The sequence below is a fragment of the Phyllobates terribilis genome, unplaced genomic scaffold, assembly GCF_046119375.1.
Source record: "Phyllobates terribilis strain yellow unplaced genomic scaffold, ASM4611937v1 Scaffold_9__5_contigs__length_417890890, whole genome shotgun sequence".
Classification (NCBI taxonomy): domain Eukaryota; kingdom Metazoa; phylum Chordata; class Amphibia; order Anura; family Dendrobatidae; genus Phyllobates; species Phyllobates terribilis.
Genome location: NW_027362769.1, coordinates 383,412,337 through 383,432,487, shown reverse-complemented (window position 1 = coordinate 383,432,487; position 20,151 = coordinate 383,412,337). Strand labels below are relative to the sequence as shown.

Below are 20,151 nucleotides of genomic sequence, written 5' to 3'. Positions count from 1 at the left end.
TTGACAAAATAGTGGCAATGGCGGGGTACTAGACATCCACCCACTATTGTTTTAAATAGGGGGGTGGATGTGCCGCATTCGGCCACGGCCACTTCCGAGTTGTTGGAGCTGCGCTGTGAAGCTCAACAACTGAGCAGTTCCAGCTGCCCCCGACACCAAGAAAAGCTGATTGGCAGGGGCGCCGGGTGTAGCACCCCTATCGATCAGACATTGATGACCTCTCCTAAGGATAGGCCATCAATGTTAAAGTAGTGGACAACCTCTTTAACCTTCTTTATGGAGACACATTCATCTGCATAGGAGCTCTAAAACAAAAAACGGTAGGGGACTAGTCACTGAATGTGTATGCTGCATTGATTGCAGTGTTCCCATTCCCTGACAACAAAGCACTTTTTTTTTAAAATACAAAGTAAAAAATAAAAAAATTGACAATGACTGTAGTCTTCTACCGTTATGTGTTTACAGCTCCTATACAGAAATATTTGTCTCCAAAGTAACAGTCGTGGCTTAATCTCTTCCTTTCTATTCTCCTGTCTGTAGATTTTCAATATAACAAGGTGGAGATGGGAGGTGAGTGGAAAAAAAACTCATGACAGCAGGATCTGACTACACAGTGTTCTATTTGTAGTCTGTAACCATGGAGACACCTGGATACAATTTTAAATCCTTGTGTTTGTATGTTCACAGCTGGAATTGAGGAGGACGAATTTGTATTTGAGCCTATAAAGAAAAATAATCAATACAATCCTATTGGAGCAGGGGAAAATATTGACTTTCCTAGTGAGCACCACCATAACAAAGATATAACCATGGAGACACCTGGATATAATTTTTAATCCTGTTTTTTTTATATTCATAGAAATTGAAGAAGACGATTCAGTATATGTACTTATGAAGAAGGATAACAAAATCAATCCCTTTGGAGCAGGAACTAATATGGACTTTCCTGGTGAGTACGCCCATAGCAATGATAAAATTAGGCTCCTTTCAGGAGCCGCTTGACACTAGCACATTTCTACCCCCTTGGTATATATTCCATTTTGGTATTTGTTGCACAGGTGATAATTACAAACATTTTTTTTATAAAAAAAGGTAAAGAAGGTGGATGAAGAAAAAAAACAAACCGTGACAGCAGGATCTGACTACACAGAATTTATTTGTAGTCTGTAACCATGGAGATTCCTGGATATAATTTTAAATCCTCGTTTTTGTATGTTCACAGATGGAATTGAGGAGAACGAGTTTGTATTTGTGCCTATAAAAAAGAATAATCAATACAATCTTATTGGAGAGGGGGCTAATATTGACTTTCCAGGTGAGCACCACCATAACAAAGATATAACTTAGCCTCCTTTAAGACTCTAGTACACTCTACCCACCTTCCTTATTTGCTGGTATCTCTGCATGTGACCCTCAACAGGTTGTCCTATTCATTAACCCCTTTCTGACGTATGTGGTAATAGTATGTCCTTGTGCCCTGGGCCTATTGGGCCACGGAAGTACTATTACTGCATATCGTGATCGCGCCCGTACACAAGCTATGTGCTGGGAGCGGTGCCAGCACATTAACCCGGGAGCAAGGGGATGTAAGCGCCGATACTTATCTCCTCTCCGGCCTCCAGCGATGTCTGAGCCGGGTCCCGTTGGTTGTCATGGTGACCCAGATGTCGTCATGCCAACAACCGGGTCACCAGACCACCAGACAGCAAGAAGTTACTTTGATCATGCGCAGTGCGCGGTCAAAGTAACTTTTCCCTCTGCAGCTCTGACAGGCTGCATGGCGATCGGCGATCGGAATGTAAAAAGCGAAAGTCCCATAGTGGGACAAAGTATAAAACTTCCAAAAGTGTCAGAAAATGAAAAAAAATATATTTTTTTTAAATATTTAAAAAAAAAAGAAAAAAATGATCCAAAACAATAAAAATATACTGTACCCATAAATATTATTATGAAAAAAAACAAAACAAACAATAAAAGTACACATATGTGGTGTCACCGCGTCTGGAACAACCTGACCTATAAAACTGTCCCCACTAGTTAACCCCTTTAGGGAAAAAAAAGCAAAAACGATTCTTTGTCATCATACCGCCAAACAAAAAATGCAATAAAACGCGATCAAAAAGATGAATGTAAATAATAATGGTACCGCTGAAATCGTCATCTCGTCCCACAAAAAACAAGCTGCCATACAGCTCCATCAGACGAAAAATAAAAAAATTATAGCTATGAGAATAAAGCGATAAAGCGATACAAATTTTTTTTTCCTATAAAATAGTTTTTATTGTGTAAAAGCGGCAAAACATAAAAAACCGATATAAATGTAGTACCGCTGTAAACGTACTGACCCGAAGAATAAAGCTGCCTTATCAATTTTACTACACGCAGAACAGCATAAAAAAAAGTCCAAAAAAACAATTCCTGAATTGTTGTTTTTTGTTTATTCTGCCTCCCAAAAATCAGAATAGAAAGCGATCAAAAAATGTCACGCGCCCGAAAATGGTACCAATAAAAACGTCAACTTGTCCCGAAAAAAACAAAGCAAAAAACAAACTCTGTAGGCCGAAACATGGAAAAATTATAGCTCTCAAAATATGACGATGCAAAAACAAGTCTTTGCAAAAAAAACCCGTCTTTTAGTGTGACAGCTGTCAATCATAAAAAAACAATATGAATCTGGTATCTCTGTAATCGCACCAACCTGAAGAATAAAATCGTGTAATCACTTATACCGCACGAGGAACGGCGTAAAAAATAAACTCTAGGGTTAGGGTTGGGCTAGGGTTAGGGTTGTGCTAGGGTTAGGGTTGTTCTAGGGTTAGGGTTGTTCTAGGGTTAGATTTGGGCTAGGGTTAGGGTTGGGGTTAGGCTAGGGTTGGGGTTAGGCTAGGGTTAGGGTTGGGCTAGGGTTAGGATTGGGCTAGGGTTAGGTTTGGGCTAGGGTTAGAGTTGGGCTAGGGTTAGGGTTGGGCTAGTGTTAGGGTTGGGCTAGTGTTAGGGTTGGACTAGGGTTAGGGTTGGGCTAGGTTTGTGCTAGGGTTATGGTTAGGGTTGGGCTGGGGTTGTGCTAGGCTTAGGGTTAGGGTTGGGCTAGGGTTGGGGTTGTATTAGGGTTGGGGTTAGGGTTGTGCTAGGGTTGGGGTTAGGGTTGTGTTAGGGTTGGGATTTTTTCAAAAGTAAAGAAAAAAATTGACGATATGGTGACTATTGTTGAGCTGGTACTCGAGTGACATGCTCGAGTCTCTGCCCAATATGCTTCGCGGCCAAAAAAAACCTCACCGGGATTACCTGCCATTCACGAGCGCTCCCCACATGTTTTTTTTGGGTGTCTAACAACCGTGAAACATGCGGGGCGGGGACTCAAGCATCTGTGTTACATGGTGCATACCCAAGTACCCGATGCAAACTCAAGTAGCGAGCACTTGCGCTCAAGACTAATGACAACTTATTCAATATGATGACCTAATGTTATCAAATTCTGTGTCACACCTCTGGGTTCAAAATGTTCACTATACCCATTGATAAAATCCTTGAGGGGTCTAGTTTCCAAAATGGGGTCACTTGTGGGGGGTTCCCACTGTTTAGGCGCATCAGGGGCTCTCCAAACCCAACATGACATCCGCTAATTATTTAAGCAAATTTTACATTCAAAAAGTCAAATGGCGCTCCTTCCCTTCCGAACCCTGCTGTGCGCCCAAACAGTGGTTTCCCACCACATATGGGGTATCTGCTTACTCAGGAGAAATTGCACAACAAACTGCATAGTGCAATTTCTCCTGTTACTCTTATGAAAATGCAAAATTGGAGACTGAAAAACATTTTTGTTGGAAAAATATGAAAATTTTATTTTTACGGCTCAGTGTTATACATTTCTTTGAAGCACCTGGGGATTGAAGATGCTCACCAGACAGCTAGATAAGTTCCCTGAGAGGTCTAGTTTCCAAAATGGTGTCAAATGTGTGGGGTTTCCACTGTTTAGGCGCATAAGGGGCTCCCCAAACGCAACATGGCGTCCGCTAATTATTCAAGCAAATTTTACATTCAAAAAGTCAAATGGCGCTCCTTCCCTTCCAAACCCTGCCGTGCGCCCAAACAGTGGTTTTCCCCCACATATGGGGTATCAGCGCGTTCAGGAGGAATTGCACAACAAATTTTGAAGTCCATTTTTTCCTGATACCCTTGAAAAAATAAAAAATTGGTGTCTAAAGAAACATATTTGTGAAAAAAGTTAAATGTTTATTTTTTTATTCCACATTCCAAAAATTCCTGTGAAGCACCTGAAGGGTTAATAAAGTTCTTGAATATGGTTTTGAGCACCTTGAGGGGTGCAGTTTTTAGAATGGCGTCACTTTTGGGTATTTTTTGTCATAAAGACCCCTCAAAGTCACTTCAAATGTGATGTGCTCCCTAAAAAAATGGTTTTGTCAATTTTGTTGGAAAAATTAGAAATCGCTGGTCAACTTTTAACCCTTGTAACTTCCTAACGAAAAAATATTTTGGTTCCAAAATTGTGCTGATGTAAAGTAGACATGTGGGAAATGTTATTTAATAACTATTTTGTGTGACACATCTCTCGCATTGAAGGGCATGAAAATTCAAAGTCTGAAAATTGCAAAATTTTCAAAATTTTCACCAAATTTCTGATTTTTTCACAAATAAACGCAAAACGTATCAATGAAATTTTAACGCTATCATGAAGTTCAATATGTCATGAAAAAACAGTCGCAGACTCAGTGGGATCCGTTGAAGCGTTCCAGAGTAATTACCTCATAAAGTGACAGTGGTCAGAATTGTAAAAATTGGCCCGGTCATTAACCACCCTCGGGGGTAAAGGGGTTAAAAAGGGATCAAGACCTACCTGGAATCCGATCCCCTGAGGGGCCCCCATTAAAGCAGCCGGGTCCCCTACCTACGTACAGTATGTTCATGGGTTGTATCGTGCAGGCTTTGCTTGGTTGCTGTCCTGCTCACATGAGTTTTTCTTTTCCAATCTGTAATTTCAGTAGCAGAAACTCAAGCTCACACTTGGATTTCTGCATCAGGAATGTAGAGCAAATTTGCAGCTTGCACTGGCACGTGTCCACACTACAATTAGACCCAGTAAATATGTGTCGGGCAGTCTGCCATTATTTCCTCGCAGATTTTGGAACATTTTGGACTGAATATGATTGAGACTGCAGAAACCCCATTCACATGTATTGAGTGGTTGAATTTCCTATATATTTCAGAGTGGAATCTGCCCTCAAATTCATTGAGGTCAAATCCAACCCATGTGATCATAGCCTAAAACTGTTCCTTAAGAGAGTCTGCTGAAAGCCTGAGCTGTTCACTCTACAAATGCTGCTCTAACAGAATATATCTTCTCTACAAAAAAAGTTTGCTTGTACTTCCTGTCTGCCTGTGGCTATTCGTTTGTTTGCTGATTAACCCTTTTTCTGCTATGATCATAATGAACTCTTCACTGTAGCTGTTCACACTACCAACACTGTTACAACAGAGTATCGTATCTAGAGATGAGCAAACATGTTTGGAAAACGCTTGCTTTTTCAGATTCGGCACAAGCAGTGCACATTCAGATTCGTGATCAATGATCACGTTTCCACTACTGTATTTTTTAGGACTTTGGCTAGGATAGTGGTGGGTTATGATAAGCGGGGTGGGGTGGGGGGGGTGTTTGATGTGGGGAGGGGGTGGGAAGAGGTCAGAGGAGCAGCGGACTGTTAATCTTGTGACTCGCCCCCTGGGCCTTGGGGCACCCGGAACTGGGCTTCTGTGCGATGCTGGGAGTAGTAGTGGCAACCCGATCCCGTGGCTCAGGGTGGTCAGACCAAATGCTGCGCAGTCTATTTATAGATTTGGAATGTCCGACTACGCCACCCGTGGATTGTGGTCAGGGAAGACCGTCGCTGCAAGGCAGACCGCTGAGGCTGGTGTTGGTGTGCAGCACAGGGATAGGATAACTCCCCACGGGAAGAGTGTAGCCTCAGGGCAATGTAGGTGGATGCTGGGGGTGATGGTGCAGGCGCAGCATAAATCACACAGAGTCCAATGGTGCAGTTCAGGCCTTTTACTCACAGTTGATATCCAAGTCACTTCTGTCAGCAATGACTGCCCAAGCCATGCTGCGTCCACCAGGTGAGGGGCTCAACCCCCAGGCAATTCAGGAGTGTGGCACAGAACCCCCTTCTATCATTTCTCTGGCCTCTTGTGCCCCACCAGTGACCACGCTTCTGTCCGGCTGCCTCGGGCCTTCTCTGGTAAAACTTGGCACCAGTTTCCCTGACCCTATGTGGTGCCTTCCTAGCGGGTGTAGCAAGGGGTCGCACCAATAAATGATCACGACCTCCGGTTCTTGGCTGAGGGATGATTTACCTCCACCAACTTGGGAATCCGGTACCCTTCCACGGCCTGACCCTTCACCCGATATAACACAGGCTTGCAACGGTTGCTGTCCGTTCTGCTCTCTTAGGGTCCCTTCTGCCTTCTTGTTTCTGGAGCCTTTCTACTTCTCTGTCTCTCCTCTTTCCTTCCTTCTCCTTCTCTTCTTCTCCTCTCTTGCCCCGGCCTTCTCTCCAGGCCTGCCTCGTGGAGCTAAGCTCAGGCTGAGCCACAGCTCCCTGTCAGCTCTGTCTGAGCTGCTACTCTGCTCTGACTGACTGAACTAAGATGGCTCCCACCTTTTATATGCTTCTCTGTGTCTGAGCTCAGGTGACTTGCACCCAATGAGCTCCTTCCTGTGCTCCAGAAACCGTCCCCTACTGCTCCTACATCACTGGGTTCTCTCCCCCCTCCCCACTCCAGCCAGGGACATAGTCAGTTATGCCTGCATAAATGGGAGCACCGTCGAGCCGATTCAGTCGTGCCTGCATAAATGGGTGCACCGTCGAGCTGTCCCCCGGAAATGGGGTGAGTGTGTGTATGCAGCTAACTGAGCCCTGGTCCACACTCCATCCTTACCTGGGAGTGGAATATCACACCTCTGGTTGAGGTGCAATACCCCTGTGGCAACCGAACCCTCGGGGCGCCACACTTGTTTATTTATTTTTCTTAACTTAATGTGTGGAGATTTCGGCAGCCAATCAGGGCACAGGAATCATCCACAACGTCCAAATACTAGGGCTTGTGCCATTGGCTGCTGAAGTCACATGTCCCTCTCCATATAAAGAGTGGACATGTTGTTTTAATGCCATTTTGTCAGTGTAACAATGCAGAGAGGCTGCTCTAGCTGCTGCTCCTGGATACTGAGATATTGAGGAAGTTAGCTAGGCAGTTGCTTGTGAGTCAGATAGTTTAGATAGATAGGATCCTGTGAGGCTGGGAAATCGAGCTTCCAGCAGATCGTTTTTGCTATTAGTGTGGTCCAGACAGAGACAGCAGGGCACATTTCAGCATAAACTTCTGTTGTGCTTATATTGTGCTCCATACAGGAGTACACCTTTGAAACTTTAATTTCTTCTGTTACTACTGTGATACATACAGCAGGCCACATCTCAGCTTGTACTTTTTTTGAGCTGAGATTCTGCTAGTGCCCCATTATACTATTTCTACTATGGTGAAATTGATGTCACTTTCCTGGTGTCTGTCCCTAATTTGAGCTGTTTTGGCAGCTTGAAGGTGTTGTGTATGCATTTGGTTCTGCCTCCCATTGAATCCAATGGAATTCGGGAAGTTTGCCGAGCTGTAACGAACAGAACCTTGAAAGGTTCGCTAATCTCTAATCGTATCTGCAAACAAATTGGCCTGTTCACGGCTTTCATCAATGCTGAAAATTGATTGTCACCTAACATTCCATAACATTCCACTGAAATAGACATTTCCAAAAAAGAAAAGAAAATGTAAAAAAAAAAAAAAAGACAAAACATTGAAATATTTTATTTCTTATTAAAATGTATTTGACATATTTTTTACAACTTTTTATTTTTTTTCTGTTTTAATTTACAGATGAATTGCTAAGTTTTCCTATCCAGGAGACCGGTCCTGTATCTGCGCATAACGTCAATGAGATTGATACCTAATTGTGTGAGAATGTGGTTTCTCATTCTCATTTCTAAAGTTCATAATCGCATTGTTATTAAAAGCAATTTTTGAAAAATTGGTAATGGTTTCATTTTTAAAGGAGCAGAGTTGATATAAAACACGCATTAATGGGCGGGGCTGTCTAATTGTGGGCGGACTTAAAAATTCCTATTTTTCATAAATGTTGCAAACAGTGCCTTCAACTAGAGGTTGTGCCTAAAAACCACCCTTTTACAAAATAGAGGCCCACTATACTTTGAGACCCCCGAAATGGCAGTCACCTCCTTTTTACCTTATCTTACTGACGTTTGTTTTTTACAAAATTGCAAATGAATATGAGAAGAAGAGTCACCTCCTTGTACATGGGGTAGAGTCACCCCCTGCTTGTTCAGAACCTGCTGTCAAGGTGATTTTCAGTAACTGTAGACACTGTCTCTCCGGAACTCATAGGCGGAGGCGGGTCAGGACTGGATGGTCTTTACCCACCGCCGCCTAGGTCTATACAATGAATTTTGGGTATGCAGTTAAGACTATAGGAACATTGCACTTGTTGCCTTTCTGTAAGGACTGTAAGTGCCACTGCAATAAATGTGACAGTTTAGAAAAACATATTTGGAATAAGGAGCATCGCAGGCAGAATTTTTTCTCAATTCCTTAAAAAAAAGGAGAAATTGTGCAATTTAAGAAAACCCTTCTGCAAGCAAGAAATAAAATAACCAAAAATATGTTCCATGAGTCAAAAGTCCCGCTGTGGCCAATTTCCGTTTTTTGCTCTTCCACTTTTTTTCTTCCACTTCAACCAAAAGCTATAACTTCTTTTATTTTGCAGTCCCAGGGACGAGTTGTAGTTTTCAATTGCACCCTTCATTTTATCATGTAATGTACTGAAAAATTGGGAAAAATTCAACGAAGAATGGTGAAAAACGCAATTCTGCCATTGTATTTTGGGTTTTGTTTTTACGGCGTTTATTGTGCAGTAAAAATGACCTGATAAGTTAATTGTACAGATCGATGCAACTACAGTGATATAAAAAAAAGATGCAATTTTGTTAAGTGGTGAAAAAAATGTAAGGAATTAGTGAAAAAAATAAAAAAATAAATTGGTTTCTGTTGCCATTTTCTGAGACCTGTAATATTCTTATTTTTCTGTTGATGGAGCAGTGTCATGGCTTGTTTTTTTGCGAGATGAACAGACATTTTTATTGACACCACTTTGGGCTACGTATGACGTTTGGATCACTTTTTATTGATTTTTTTTTGGGAGGCATGGCGCCCGGAAAAATGCAATTCTGGTGTTTGTTTTTTTCCTCTTTATGAATTTTACCATATGGATTAATCTTTTATATATTTTGATAGCCTAGATTTTTTATATACAGTATATTTGGATGCAGTGATGTCAAATGTTATCTTTATTTTTAAAAGTGGGAAAAGGGGAGAATTTAAAACATCTGAAAAAATACAAAAATTGTAATTTTTTTTAATTCTATTTTTTTAGTTCCTTAGGGGGTTCTGAACATTGATCATTTGTTTGCTTATGTGGCGCCCCTGAGGGTTCAGTCGCCACAGAGGTAGGGGGAACCAGTAGTGGGTGTGGGTGGAGGAAGTAGATAGAGGAAGCACTTTTCATAGGAGTATAAATAGGGAAGCCATCTTAGGGTGGCAGTTCAGTTGAGTAGTGGAGTAGTTGTGTCAGTTCTAGGGATCTGTTCAGAAGAACAGCTCGGGACTGTTCAGAAGAACAGTCCGGGAGCAGAGTTCGTTAGGAGATCTGCTCCGCAGTTAGGGCCAGGTCAGAAGGCCCCAGAGGGGAGCAGGGAGTAGGCTTCGTTCTACAGAAAGGATCCCAGGGGGTACGGCGCGTGCAGGACGGCACCCGTACGCCCCGCATCTCTCAGAAGACAGAGGGATCACTGCGGCTTTCTAATCCCCAGAGGGTCAAGTAGGTCCCGGATCCGACGTACAGGAAGGACTCCAGAGCACCCGAGCGGGATTAAGAGTGGGCAGCGCAGAGCAGGAGGGAGAAGGACCAGAGTAAAAACGGTCAAAATAGGAACACGAGAAAGTGAGGTTCTGCCAGCTATTCCCAAGTTGCCTGAGGAAGGATTGAACCCCTGCCCGGTGAATGCAGCGCATCGTGGGAGGCCTTTACCTGCACCGTGCACCTGTGAAGTGTCTAAAGAACTGTGAGTAAAATTTTGGATGAATGCACTGCATTGCCTCCGTCCATTCTTCCAGCGGCACCATTGTTCCCCCTGCACTACAACGCCCAGCGCAACCACCACTCCATCTTACACTGCCCTGAGGCCTTCTCCACCTGTGGGGAGCCGTCCCATCAAAATCTGCCCTAACATCTGCCTCAGAGGACTGTTGCAGCGCTGGTGATCCTCACCAGACACCACAGGTGGCGTCACGAACTTTCTATAAATAAATCCCCCTTTTGCACTGAACGCCCTGGGTCACGGACCGGGCCAGCCACCGTGATATCCCCCGGCAACCAGAGGCCCAGCTGCCGAGTACCCCACGGCTCTGGGGGCGCGTCACTTACATTATATAGATAAAAAGGAAGTTCTCCTATGGGGTACAGCGACAGACTCATTCACAGGAGGAGAAATATGGCAGCCATGGGGACCTTCATCAGGGCTCCGACTATCATTATCATGACAACCCAAAGGCATCGGGGACTTTGGGGATGTTGATGGGAGTCAGTGTGCATGATTTAGCTGCTGCTGTCAGTGATTAACAATGGCATCTAAAAGGGTTAAACCACAGTGATCAGTGCTGACTGTTACAAGCAGATGTCGGCTGTACGACACAGCATCCGAAACGGGGAGTGGGTCAATAAAGTGATATTTATACGGCACATTCATCTATCCTAGATTGGTCAGGGTACCACGGATGCCAAAAATTGTTACCTTGTCATTTCCCACATCTTATGTAAGGTGTAAGAATGGCATTTTGGTTCCTGTAATGAAGGAAGAAGAAGGAGTGAGAAATCAGGCAGAGGGAAACATAGAAAATCGTGTTGAGCTTTTTAACAAGTCTTTTACCTCACCGCAGAGCAGGATTCACCTCTACACTGCTCAGTACTGCTGTATAATGCTCTCCATACTGCTGCTTCTTCTTCTGCGTGCTAACTAAGGAATAAAGAGCAGGAATCTCTCATGTCCGTGCGCCGATCTGTATATGGAAAGGCATTATAGCAGCTAATGTCCCCCCCCCCCCCAGCTCAGAGTCAACTGAAAATTATAGAGATAGAGCTACGGTAAGATGCCAGATTTAAGTAGTTATGGTGGCCCCCTAACATTTCAGGAAAAAAAGCTTATCTGATAAATTATCAACATTTGCAAGATAGAGGTGAAGAAATTGCCTCAACAATTCGTCTAGAATTAAATAAAAACTTTGGATTCACCAAAATCTGATATTTTTTTGTGACTCAACTCGCTGGGCTCGATTGGGATGGGAAAGTGGCAACAGACAGAAAAAAATAATACTCCCCTCTAAACAATCCCCACCCGTGATGTGAAGAAAACTGGCGGCTTGTGAATGAAGACCAGACCGGAATGACCAAGTGGGGAGTGCATCACCATGATGAGGATCGGGGACAGGTGAAGATTAATTATTAATTCTTTTCACTCTACATTTATCTGGAGCGACATCGGTGCACGATAAGACATTTTATTTGCATCAAATACATTTCATGGGAATCAAATTTCCCGGATAAATATCCTGTTGTAACATCCTGACGTCACGACGTGCACTGTGATGAAAGAGGTCGAACTCGGCAAAGAAAGCTCTGGTGAAGAAGGTTGAAGAAGATGTCGAGCAGCGGGGGACATCAAAAACAAGAAAGTTCATACAGTGCTGAGGACCGGACAGCGGGACACTTTTCCCAGCCCTCTACAATTGAGCAAAATGGCGGCCAGCTATCTGCTATTTTGCAGAATCTACATACAACGAATTGCAAAAAAAATGAATTTAGTAGAAGCTGAATTTTTGGTAAAACTCAAGGACAAGTACATTTTTTAACTTGTATGTGTCTAAAAGTGAGTGTCGGTGCTCAGAACGCGCCGGCTTGTCTTTCTTACCAAGTCATTTTTTAATGTAGTTAATAAAGAAACTTTATCCTACAGTTACCCAAACAGTTTCAGCCGAAAGTTATCACAACTTTGTGAAATTTGTGGTGAAAATTGCTCAGGTTGCACTTCCACCCCAGCAACTGTCGACTGTTATTCCTCCATCTATAACTTCTGCACCACATCACTTTCATCAGTGCTCGCTGCACAATCACCGATGTGGACACAAGTGACACAACTTCATCTTTCTCGGTAAAGAAAACACAGGGTACTTTTTTCGATAAATGTGCTAAACAGGATATGATTTTGAGACATTATGAAACCCCGATTGGCAGCCATTCATCTATTTTGTTTTTGATAGAGCATTGAGAGTGTAAGGGTGTGTTCACACTGAGTTCTTTATGATGAGTTTTTGGAACAGAAATTTTTCCAAAAACCATGAGTTTTGATTGCAGAGTTGCAATCAACCACCGCTGCCAAGCTCACTCGCTCAAGAAATTGTAAAAGAAGAAATAAAAAAAAAAGAAGGCCATGAAAAAAATCGAAAAATGGCTAAAAGAAAAACATTACCGGAAATCGAAAAATGGCATAAAAGACTTCTAGAAAAACATTGCCGGCATTTGCCTAAAGAGTCTTTTGCTTGAAATATCTAGTGAGTACATCAGTGTTTATCAGCCATACCTTTATGGTGCACATTCCTTTGTGACCTCTTGATTATAGATGAGCAGTGTTCGACTCGAACTGTTCGCCAATCTCAAATTCGAGCTGTTTTGGGCGGTGTTCGAGCCATTCGACGAACACGAACGATTTGCAAAAAATTCGGCTGTTCGAGGTTATGTTCGATAACTGTTCGTGCACCAAAAGCATAACTGGATTTTTTCACAGTAATGCTGATAATCAATGTTAATACGCAGTTTGAGTGTACAGCGGGACGGGGGTAGGGGCAGGGGATGGATCTCTGCAGAAATAATGCCGATCTCCATTTTTTTTTTCTTTCCCGCATTTGCAGTGGGGAGGTGCAATCTGTCAGCCTATCAGCAGCGCACACACGCAGCAAAGTGTTTTTTTTCACACAAGCATGGGCATGTGTCATTGGTTGTATATGTCATGTCCTTGCCCTATAAGACCAAGCCATTTTCCCCATCGCCACCATTTTCTCACTGCTGCAGCTGAGTGTTAGACGGCACCGCTGCTGCTGTGGGCGCTATACAGTATAACTGTGTGAATTGCGAGCGAATTTCCAGTTACATAGAGAGATAGGTTTAGGGAGTAGGGACTAGTTCTAATTGCAGCCCTTTTGAGGGCTAGGTTACAGCAGTTCATAGCACTTTTTGCCAGGCAGGTCTGTGCCAGTGCTGTGCAAGTGTTTTTCACAGCATTTGGCGAAATGTAGCCCAGTCAATCCTTTTGGACCTGTAGCAGCGTCTGTTAGTCATTGGAGTACCCATCTGAACCAAGCTACACCACCTGTGTATCTAATACCAATTTTTAACTGCATCTAGCCCAGTAAATCCTTTTGGGCCTGTAGCAGTGTCTGTTAGTCATTGGAGTAGCCCATCTGAACCAAGCTACACCGCCTGTGTATCTAATAACAATTTTTTACTGCATCTAACCCAGTAAATCCTTTTGGGCATAGTATCAGTGTCTCATAGTCAGCGGAGTAGCCCATCTGAACCAAGCTACACCGCCTGTGTATCTAATACCAATTTTTAACTGCATCTAGCCCAGTAAATCCTTTTTGGGCCTGTAGCAGTGTCTGTTAGTCATTGGAGTAGCCCATCTGAACCAAGCTACACCGCCTGTGTATCTAATAACAATTTTTTACTGCATCTAACCCAGTAAATCCTTTTGGGCATAGTATCAGTGTCTCATAGTCAGCGGAGTAGCCAACCAGTGAAGCAAGCTACACCGCCTGTGTATCCAATAAAATTGTTTACTGCATCTAACCCAGACAATCCTTTTGGGCTAGTACCACAGTTTGGCCACTCAGCTCTGCTCGGTTTCCATCTATCGTTTTTTGTGCAAACAACTATAGAGTGGCCAATTAGTTAACCACCAAAATGAGTGGCAAAAGGCCTGCTGCTGGTGGAAAGGGGAATAGGCGTGTTGGAAAGGGAAAAAAAGGTTGTGTCCATGGGGTAGGTGGTAAAGCAACAGTAACATCTGCAGAAGAAAGACCATCTTCCAGCCAAACTAAGATGTCTACTTCTTTTTGTGGACAATGTGATATGACCCCTTTCTTACGGACACACCCATCGCTACAAATTCCAGATGAGGCACAAAAACAGCAGGTGCTTCAACGGATATCAAGTGCTCCTTCAAGTGGGCTCTCTTCCACCTCAACTTCAACATCACAAATAATCCAGTCCTCAGCGGTGTCACCCCAATCGCACTTGCTTCCTCACAGCTCCCAAGTCTCCAGCTGCCCGTCTGAGTATGGGGTAGAACAGATGGTTGAGTCTGCAGAGCTGTTTACTCATACTATAGCCTGGGAATCAGAGGTCGGCTCCAGAGCTTCTGTGAATCCAGACGAGGAAATGATCTGCACTGATGCCCAGAATCTTTATTAGTCGGATCCAGGACCAGACGCAGAAGGTTCTGACCATAATGTAGACCCTCGTTCCCAAACTGTAACTCCTGTTGGTGGAGACAATGAGGAAGACGATGATGAGACTCAAATACCTGACTGGACCGGCAACTTCAGTTTTTTGTCAAGGCAGGAACAGGTTGGCTCTGAGGACGACGGGTGTGATAACGCACAGGGTGATGATGATGAGGTTGGAGATCCCACTTACTGTCAACCCACAGTCAGCCAAGAGATGAGGTCAGCAGAGGAGATGGAGGAGAATGCTAGTGACGACGAGGTCAGGTTGTGCCTTCCTGGACAGAGACGTAGTACTGGAAGCACGTCAACAACTGCATCCTCAAACACAACTCTGCCTCTCACCACAAGTCGTGGTGGCTCTTCAGGTCGCATGGGCTCTAAGCCATGTGTGGCATCCCTGAGGGTTCGGTCGCCACAAGGGGGGATACTGCAGCCTGTCAGCAGGTGTAGTGTCTCCTCACCCAGGTAAGGAAGGTGCACTGGTCAGGACCCTGAATCTACATTCAACACTATACACTCCTGACCTATGGGAGGCAAGTATGCACCATAGTGCTGCCTCAGCAGGATCACGAGTGGGGGAACCAAAAGTTAGGGGAACCATGTAGTGGGTGGAAGGGTAGAGCACAGTTTTAGTTTACACACATAATTTGATATATAATAGCAAGCCATCTTGATTCTTAGTTCTTTGATTGTGGTCTTCACAGCTGGCAGTGGCCTTGTGTAGGAGCCTGCAGTGCACTGAAGATGCACGGTCCTCCTGCTCTGACCTTGACACGAGGAGCGGGAAAGAGTTAACAGAGTCTCTACCCCGGTCAAGTTCCCTTGCTTAAGAAGGTCGGGAGCTATAGTGACAGCTCCACAAGCAAAAAGATCCCAGGGAGCACGGACGGAGCGGCGTACGCCACCTGTACTCTCTGTAACGGGTCTGGGAGGCGGAACCTCTGAGCTACTATACAAGGGGGCGGTCCTTGTAAGGGAGCGTGTGGCGACCAGGGAAGACGGGCAGGCAGTCACAGCAGGTGACCGGGACAGTCTCTGGGTGAAAGGGCAGGAGGTCACGGCAAGTGACCGGGGCAGTCTCTGGATGAACGGGCTGGAGGTCACGGCAAGTGACCGGGGCAGTCTCTGGATGAACGGGCTGGAGGTCACGGCAAGTGACCGGGGCAGTCTCTGGGTAAAGGGTAGGTACAACCTGTGATGGCTGAACCTCCAGGTAGGCTAGCAGGCAGATGGAAGATGTGTGCTCCCAGGTGAGCAAGCGAGAGTCTCTGGATGAACGGGTGGTCACAGCATGTGACGGCGGATCCTCCAGGTAGGCAAACAGGCAGGTAGCGGAGGAGCGCTCCCAGGTGAGCGGGCAAGAGTCTCTGGAATAGCAGGTGGTCACAGCACGTGACGGCGGAGCCTCCAGGTAGGCTAGCAGGCAGGTAGCAGATGTGCGCTCCCAGGAGAGCGGCCAAGCTGGTCCATAGACAGACTGACAGGAGTAGGAAGGCAGACCGTCGGACCTCAGGCTAGCAAGCAGGTAGCAGGAATATCAGGCAGGAAACAGACAGCAAACTGGCAGGACTCTGGCAGGAATCAGGCAGGTAACTGACAGGTAACTGGCAACGGGACCTGAGGGCTGAAGCAGAGTAGTGAACAGTGCAACAACATTGCTCGGGCACCTCCATTTTGGAGGAGGTGCCTTATATATGGTGAAGTCCTCCGGCCATTGGCCGGGGACTCCTTAGGACGGCGCGCGCGGCCCCTTTAAGAGGGAGGGAGCGCGCGCGCGCGCGCCCTAAGCACAGTGGCCGGGAAGGAGCGCGCGCTGCCAGCAGAGCGGGAGGAGGACGCCGGGCTCGGAGCAGAGAGGTGAGGGGAACAGCGTCCCTGCCTAGCAGAGGGCAGGGACGCCGACGCTACAGTACCCCCCCCTTTAGGCCCCCCCTTTTTTAGGCCAGACAGAAATTTAGCAAGGATGAGAGGGGCATGGATGTTCTCCCGGGGCTCCCACGTTCTCTCTTCAGGACCAAACCCCTTCCAATCTACTAGAAAAAAGGTCTTCCCTCTTACCCTTTTGGTGGCCAGAATGTTCTCTACCTCAAATTCGTTTTCAGCGGAAACCGGAGCAGGAGGCGTGCCTGTAGACTTGGAAAAAGAGTTAAGTACCACAGGTTTGAGGAGAGATACATGGAAGGAGTTAGGGATCCGCAAGTTGGCCGGGAGTTTCAATTTATAGGCCACTGGGTTGATCTGACTGATGACCTCCAGAGGACCGATGAACCGAGGCCCTAACTTATAGGAAGGAATCTTGAGCTGGACATACTTGGACGAGAGCCAGACTTTATCCCCAGGACGGAATTGAGGAGGATCCAGACGTTTTTTGTCAGCATGTCTTTTCATACGCTCGGATGACAGAAGGAGTGCGGACCGGGTACTCTCCTATATGGAGGAAAATTTGTTAACAAGAGATTCCGCAGCTGGATTGTCCACCGAGGTGGAGACGGGAAACGGGATCCGAGGATGCTGACCGAAGACTACAAAAAACGGGGATTTGGAGGAAGATTCGCTCTCGTGATTGTTGTACGAGAATTCGGCCCATGGCAGGAGATCCACCCAGTCAGAATGGTGGGCATTAACGAAGTGCCAGAGGTAACTGGTCAGGATCTGATTGATCCGCTCCACTTGACCATTAGACTGTGGGTGGTAAGCGGAGGAGAAGTCCAGGGTGACGTCTAGCAATTTACAAGTGGCTCTCCAGAAACGAGAAGTGAACTGTACCCCACGATCCGACACGATGTGACGGGGCAGGCCATGAAGACGGAAGATGTGGCGGATAAAGTCTTTAGCCAGCTCGGGTGCAGACGGGAGGCCTGGCAGGGGAATGAAGTGAGCCATCTTGGAAAAGCGGTCAGCGACCACCCAAATGACCGTACAACCGGCAGAGACGGGAAGATCAGTTATGAAGTCCATCGCTATATGCTGCCAGGGGGCAGCAGGTACTGGCAGAGGAAGGAGGCGACCGGCTGGCAGGTGTCTCGGAACTTTGTTGCGGGCGCAGGACACACAGGCAGAAACAAAGTCTATTACATCCTTGTGCAGGTTAGGCCACCAGTAGTGCCGGGTAATAAGCTGGAGGGTCTTTTTCTGACCGGCGTGGCCAGCTAGTTTAGACGAATGACCCCAGTGTAGGATCTTCTCTCGATCAGGTACCGATACGAACGTCTTACCGGGAGGGAGACGATTTAGACTCACGGGAGCCACCTGCATTACTCTGGCGGGATCGATGATATGTTTAGGTTCTTCCTCGAGGTCAGATACCAGAAAGGATCGGGACAAGGCGTCCGCTTTGATGCTCTTGTCAGCCGGGCGAAAATGTAGAACAAAATCAAAGCGAGCAAAAAACAAGGACCACCGGGCTTGGCGCGGGTTAAGTCTCTGGGCATGCTGGAGATAAGCCAAGTTCTTGTGGTCAGTGTAAATTATTACCGGATGAAGAGCCCCCTCGAGTAGGTAACGCCACTCCTCCAATGCCAGCTTGATGGCCAATAACTCTCGGTCTCCTATGGAATAATTGCGCTCAGAAGAGGAGAAGAGTTTGGAGAAGAAGCCGCAAGTTACCATCCTCCCGGAAGATGATTTTTGAGTAAGTACAGCTCCGGCTCCAGAGGAGGAGGCGTCAACCTCCAGGAAGAACTGCTTGTTGCCGTCCGGACGATGCAGCACCGGGGCGGAAGAGAAGGCCTGTTTTAAGGAAAGAAAGGCCTCCTCTGCTTCGGACGGCCACTCCTTGGGATTAGTACCCTTACGGGTGAGCGCGGAAATTGGGGCAGTCCGGGAAGAGAAGTGTGGTATGAAGAGGCGGTAGTAGTTGGCGAAGCCCAGGAACCGCTGAATGGCCTTCAACCCCTCCGGTCGGGGCCATTTCTCGATGGCAGACAGTTTCTCTGGATCCATTCGTAGGCCGGTCTGAGAAATAATGTAGCCCAAAAACGGAAGCGAGGTCTGCTCAAAGAGGCACTTCTCATATTTAGCGAAGAGGTGATTCTGCCTGAGCCTGAGCAGGACCTGACGAACGTCCCTCCGGTGAGTCTGGAGATCCGGAGAGAAGACCAAGATGTCGTCCAGGTACACCACAACACAGGAGTAGAGAAGGTCCCGGAAGATGTCATTGACCAACTCTTGAAAGACGGCAGGAGCGTTACAGAGACCAAAGGGCATTACCAGATATTCATAGTGGCCGTCCCGGGTGTTGAATGCAGTCTTCCATTCATCCCCTTGACGGATACGGACCAGGTTGTACGCCCCACGGAGGTCCAGTTTGGTGAAGACTCTAGCCCCCCTCAGGCGATCAAATAATTCTGGAATGAGCGGAAGGGGGTACTTATTCTTCACCGTGATCTGGTTAAGGCCTCTATAGTCTATACAGGGACGGAGAGAGCCGTCCTTCTTTTTTACGAAGAAGAAGCCTGCTCCCGCCGGGGAGGTAGATTTCCGGATGAATCCCCTGGCCAAATTCTCCTCAATATATTCGGACATCGACCGGGTCTCAGCAGCGGACAATGGGTAAATACGCCCACGGGGAGGAGTAGTACCGGGTAACAGGTCGATAGGACAGTCGTATGGTCTATGAGGGGGTAATGTCTCTGCCTCCTTTTTATTAAAGACATCAGCAAATGACCAATAGGGAATCGGAAGTCCAGGTAGATTAGTTGGGGTAGGAGAAGGACGGACGGGATGAACAGGAACCAAACAAGTCTTATGACAGTCCTGTCCCCAGCGAAGGACTTCTCCGGTCTGCCAGTCAAGCACGGGTGCATGTCTCTGGAGCCAAGGTAGACCTAGTAAGAGGGCGTGAGAGAGTCCAGGCAGAACATGAAAAGAGATGCTCTCAGAATGCAGCATTCCCACCTGCAGAGTTATGGATTCGGTGATGAGTTGGATGGGACATGGTAAGAGGCCCCCATCCACAGCAGCGACAGATAATGGTACAGCCAGAGGTTTGGTGGGAATGCGGTATTTTTCTACCAGGGACTGTGAAATAAGATTCCCGGCCGCTCCAGAGTCAAGTTGGGCTAGTTCAAAATAACGATTCTCTCCGCAGATAATAGAGACTGACAGTAGCAGAGATGGAGAGGATTTATTCTTGTCTAGGTCGACCTCTCTGAGCGAACCTAGACACAGGCGTTTCCCGACCTCTCCGGGCAGGTACGGATCCGGTGCTCCTTACTGCCACAGTAGAAGCAGCTCCCTTCGGCACGGCGTAAGTCCTGACGGGTTTTGACCATCTTGGTCTGGTCGACCTGCATAGGCTCAGGAGAGTGTACCTGGGAAGAAACGGAGGGAGTGACGGGTTTCTGAAAAGTAGGAGCTAGACGTGGAAACCTCCTCTCACGGGTGACCTCTTTGGCACGCTCCTGGAACCGTAGGTCAATCCGGGTGGCAAGAGTTATTAAGTCATCGAGAGTGGTAGGA

General features: G+C 46.3%; 1 protein-coding gene across 11 annotated transcripts in view; it reads left to right on the top strand.

Annotated features, from left to right (window-relative positions):
• LOC141162427 (uncharacterized) overlaps nt 1-20,151 on the top strand; it is a 109,983-nt gene that overhangs the window by 14,574 nt on the left and 75,258 nt on the right. For 10 of the 11 annotated variants that reach the window (XM_073648544.1, XM_073648549.1, XM_073648548.1 and 7 more), the window contains 5 exons: nt 541-570; nt 688-780; nt 860-949; nt 1,223-1,315; nt 7,939-8,091. In XM_073648544.1, the coding sequence (XP_073504645.1) occupies nt 541-570; nt 688-780; nt 860-949; nt 1,223-1,315; nt 7,939-8,012 (380 nt within the window). In that variant the 3' untranslated portion in view covers nt 8,013-8,091. Of the gene's footprint in view, nt 1-540; nt 571-687; nt 781-859; nt 950-1,222; nt 1,316-7,938; nt 8,092-20,151 lie in introns of those variants that run through there. The other variant, XM_073648542.1, reaches the window with a different exon arrangement.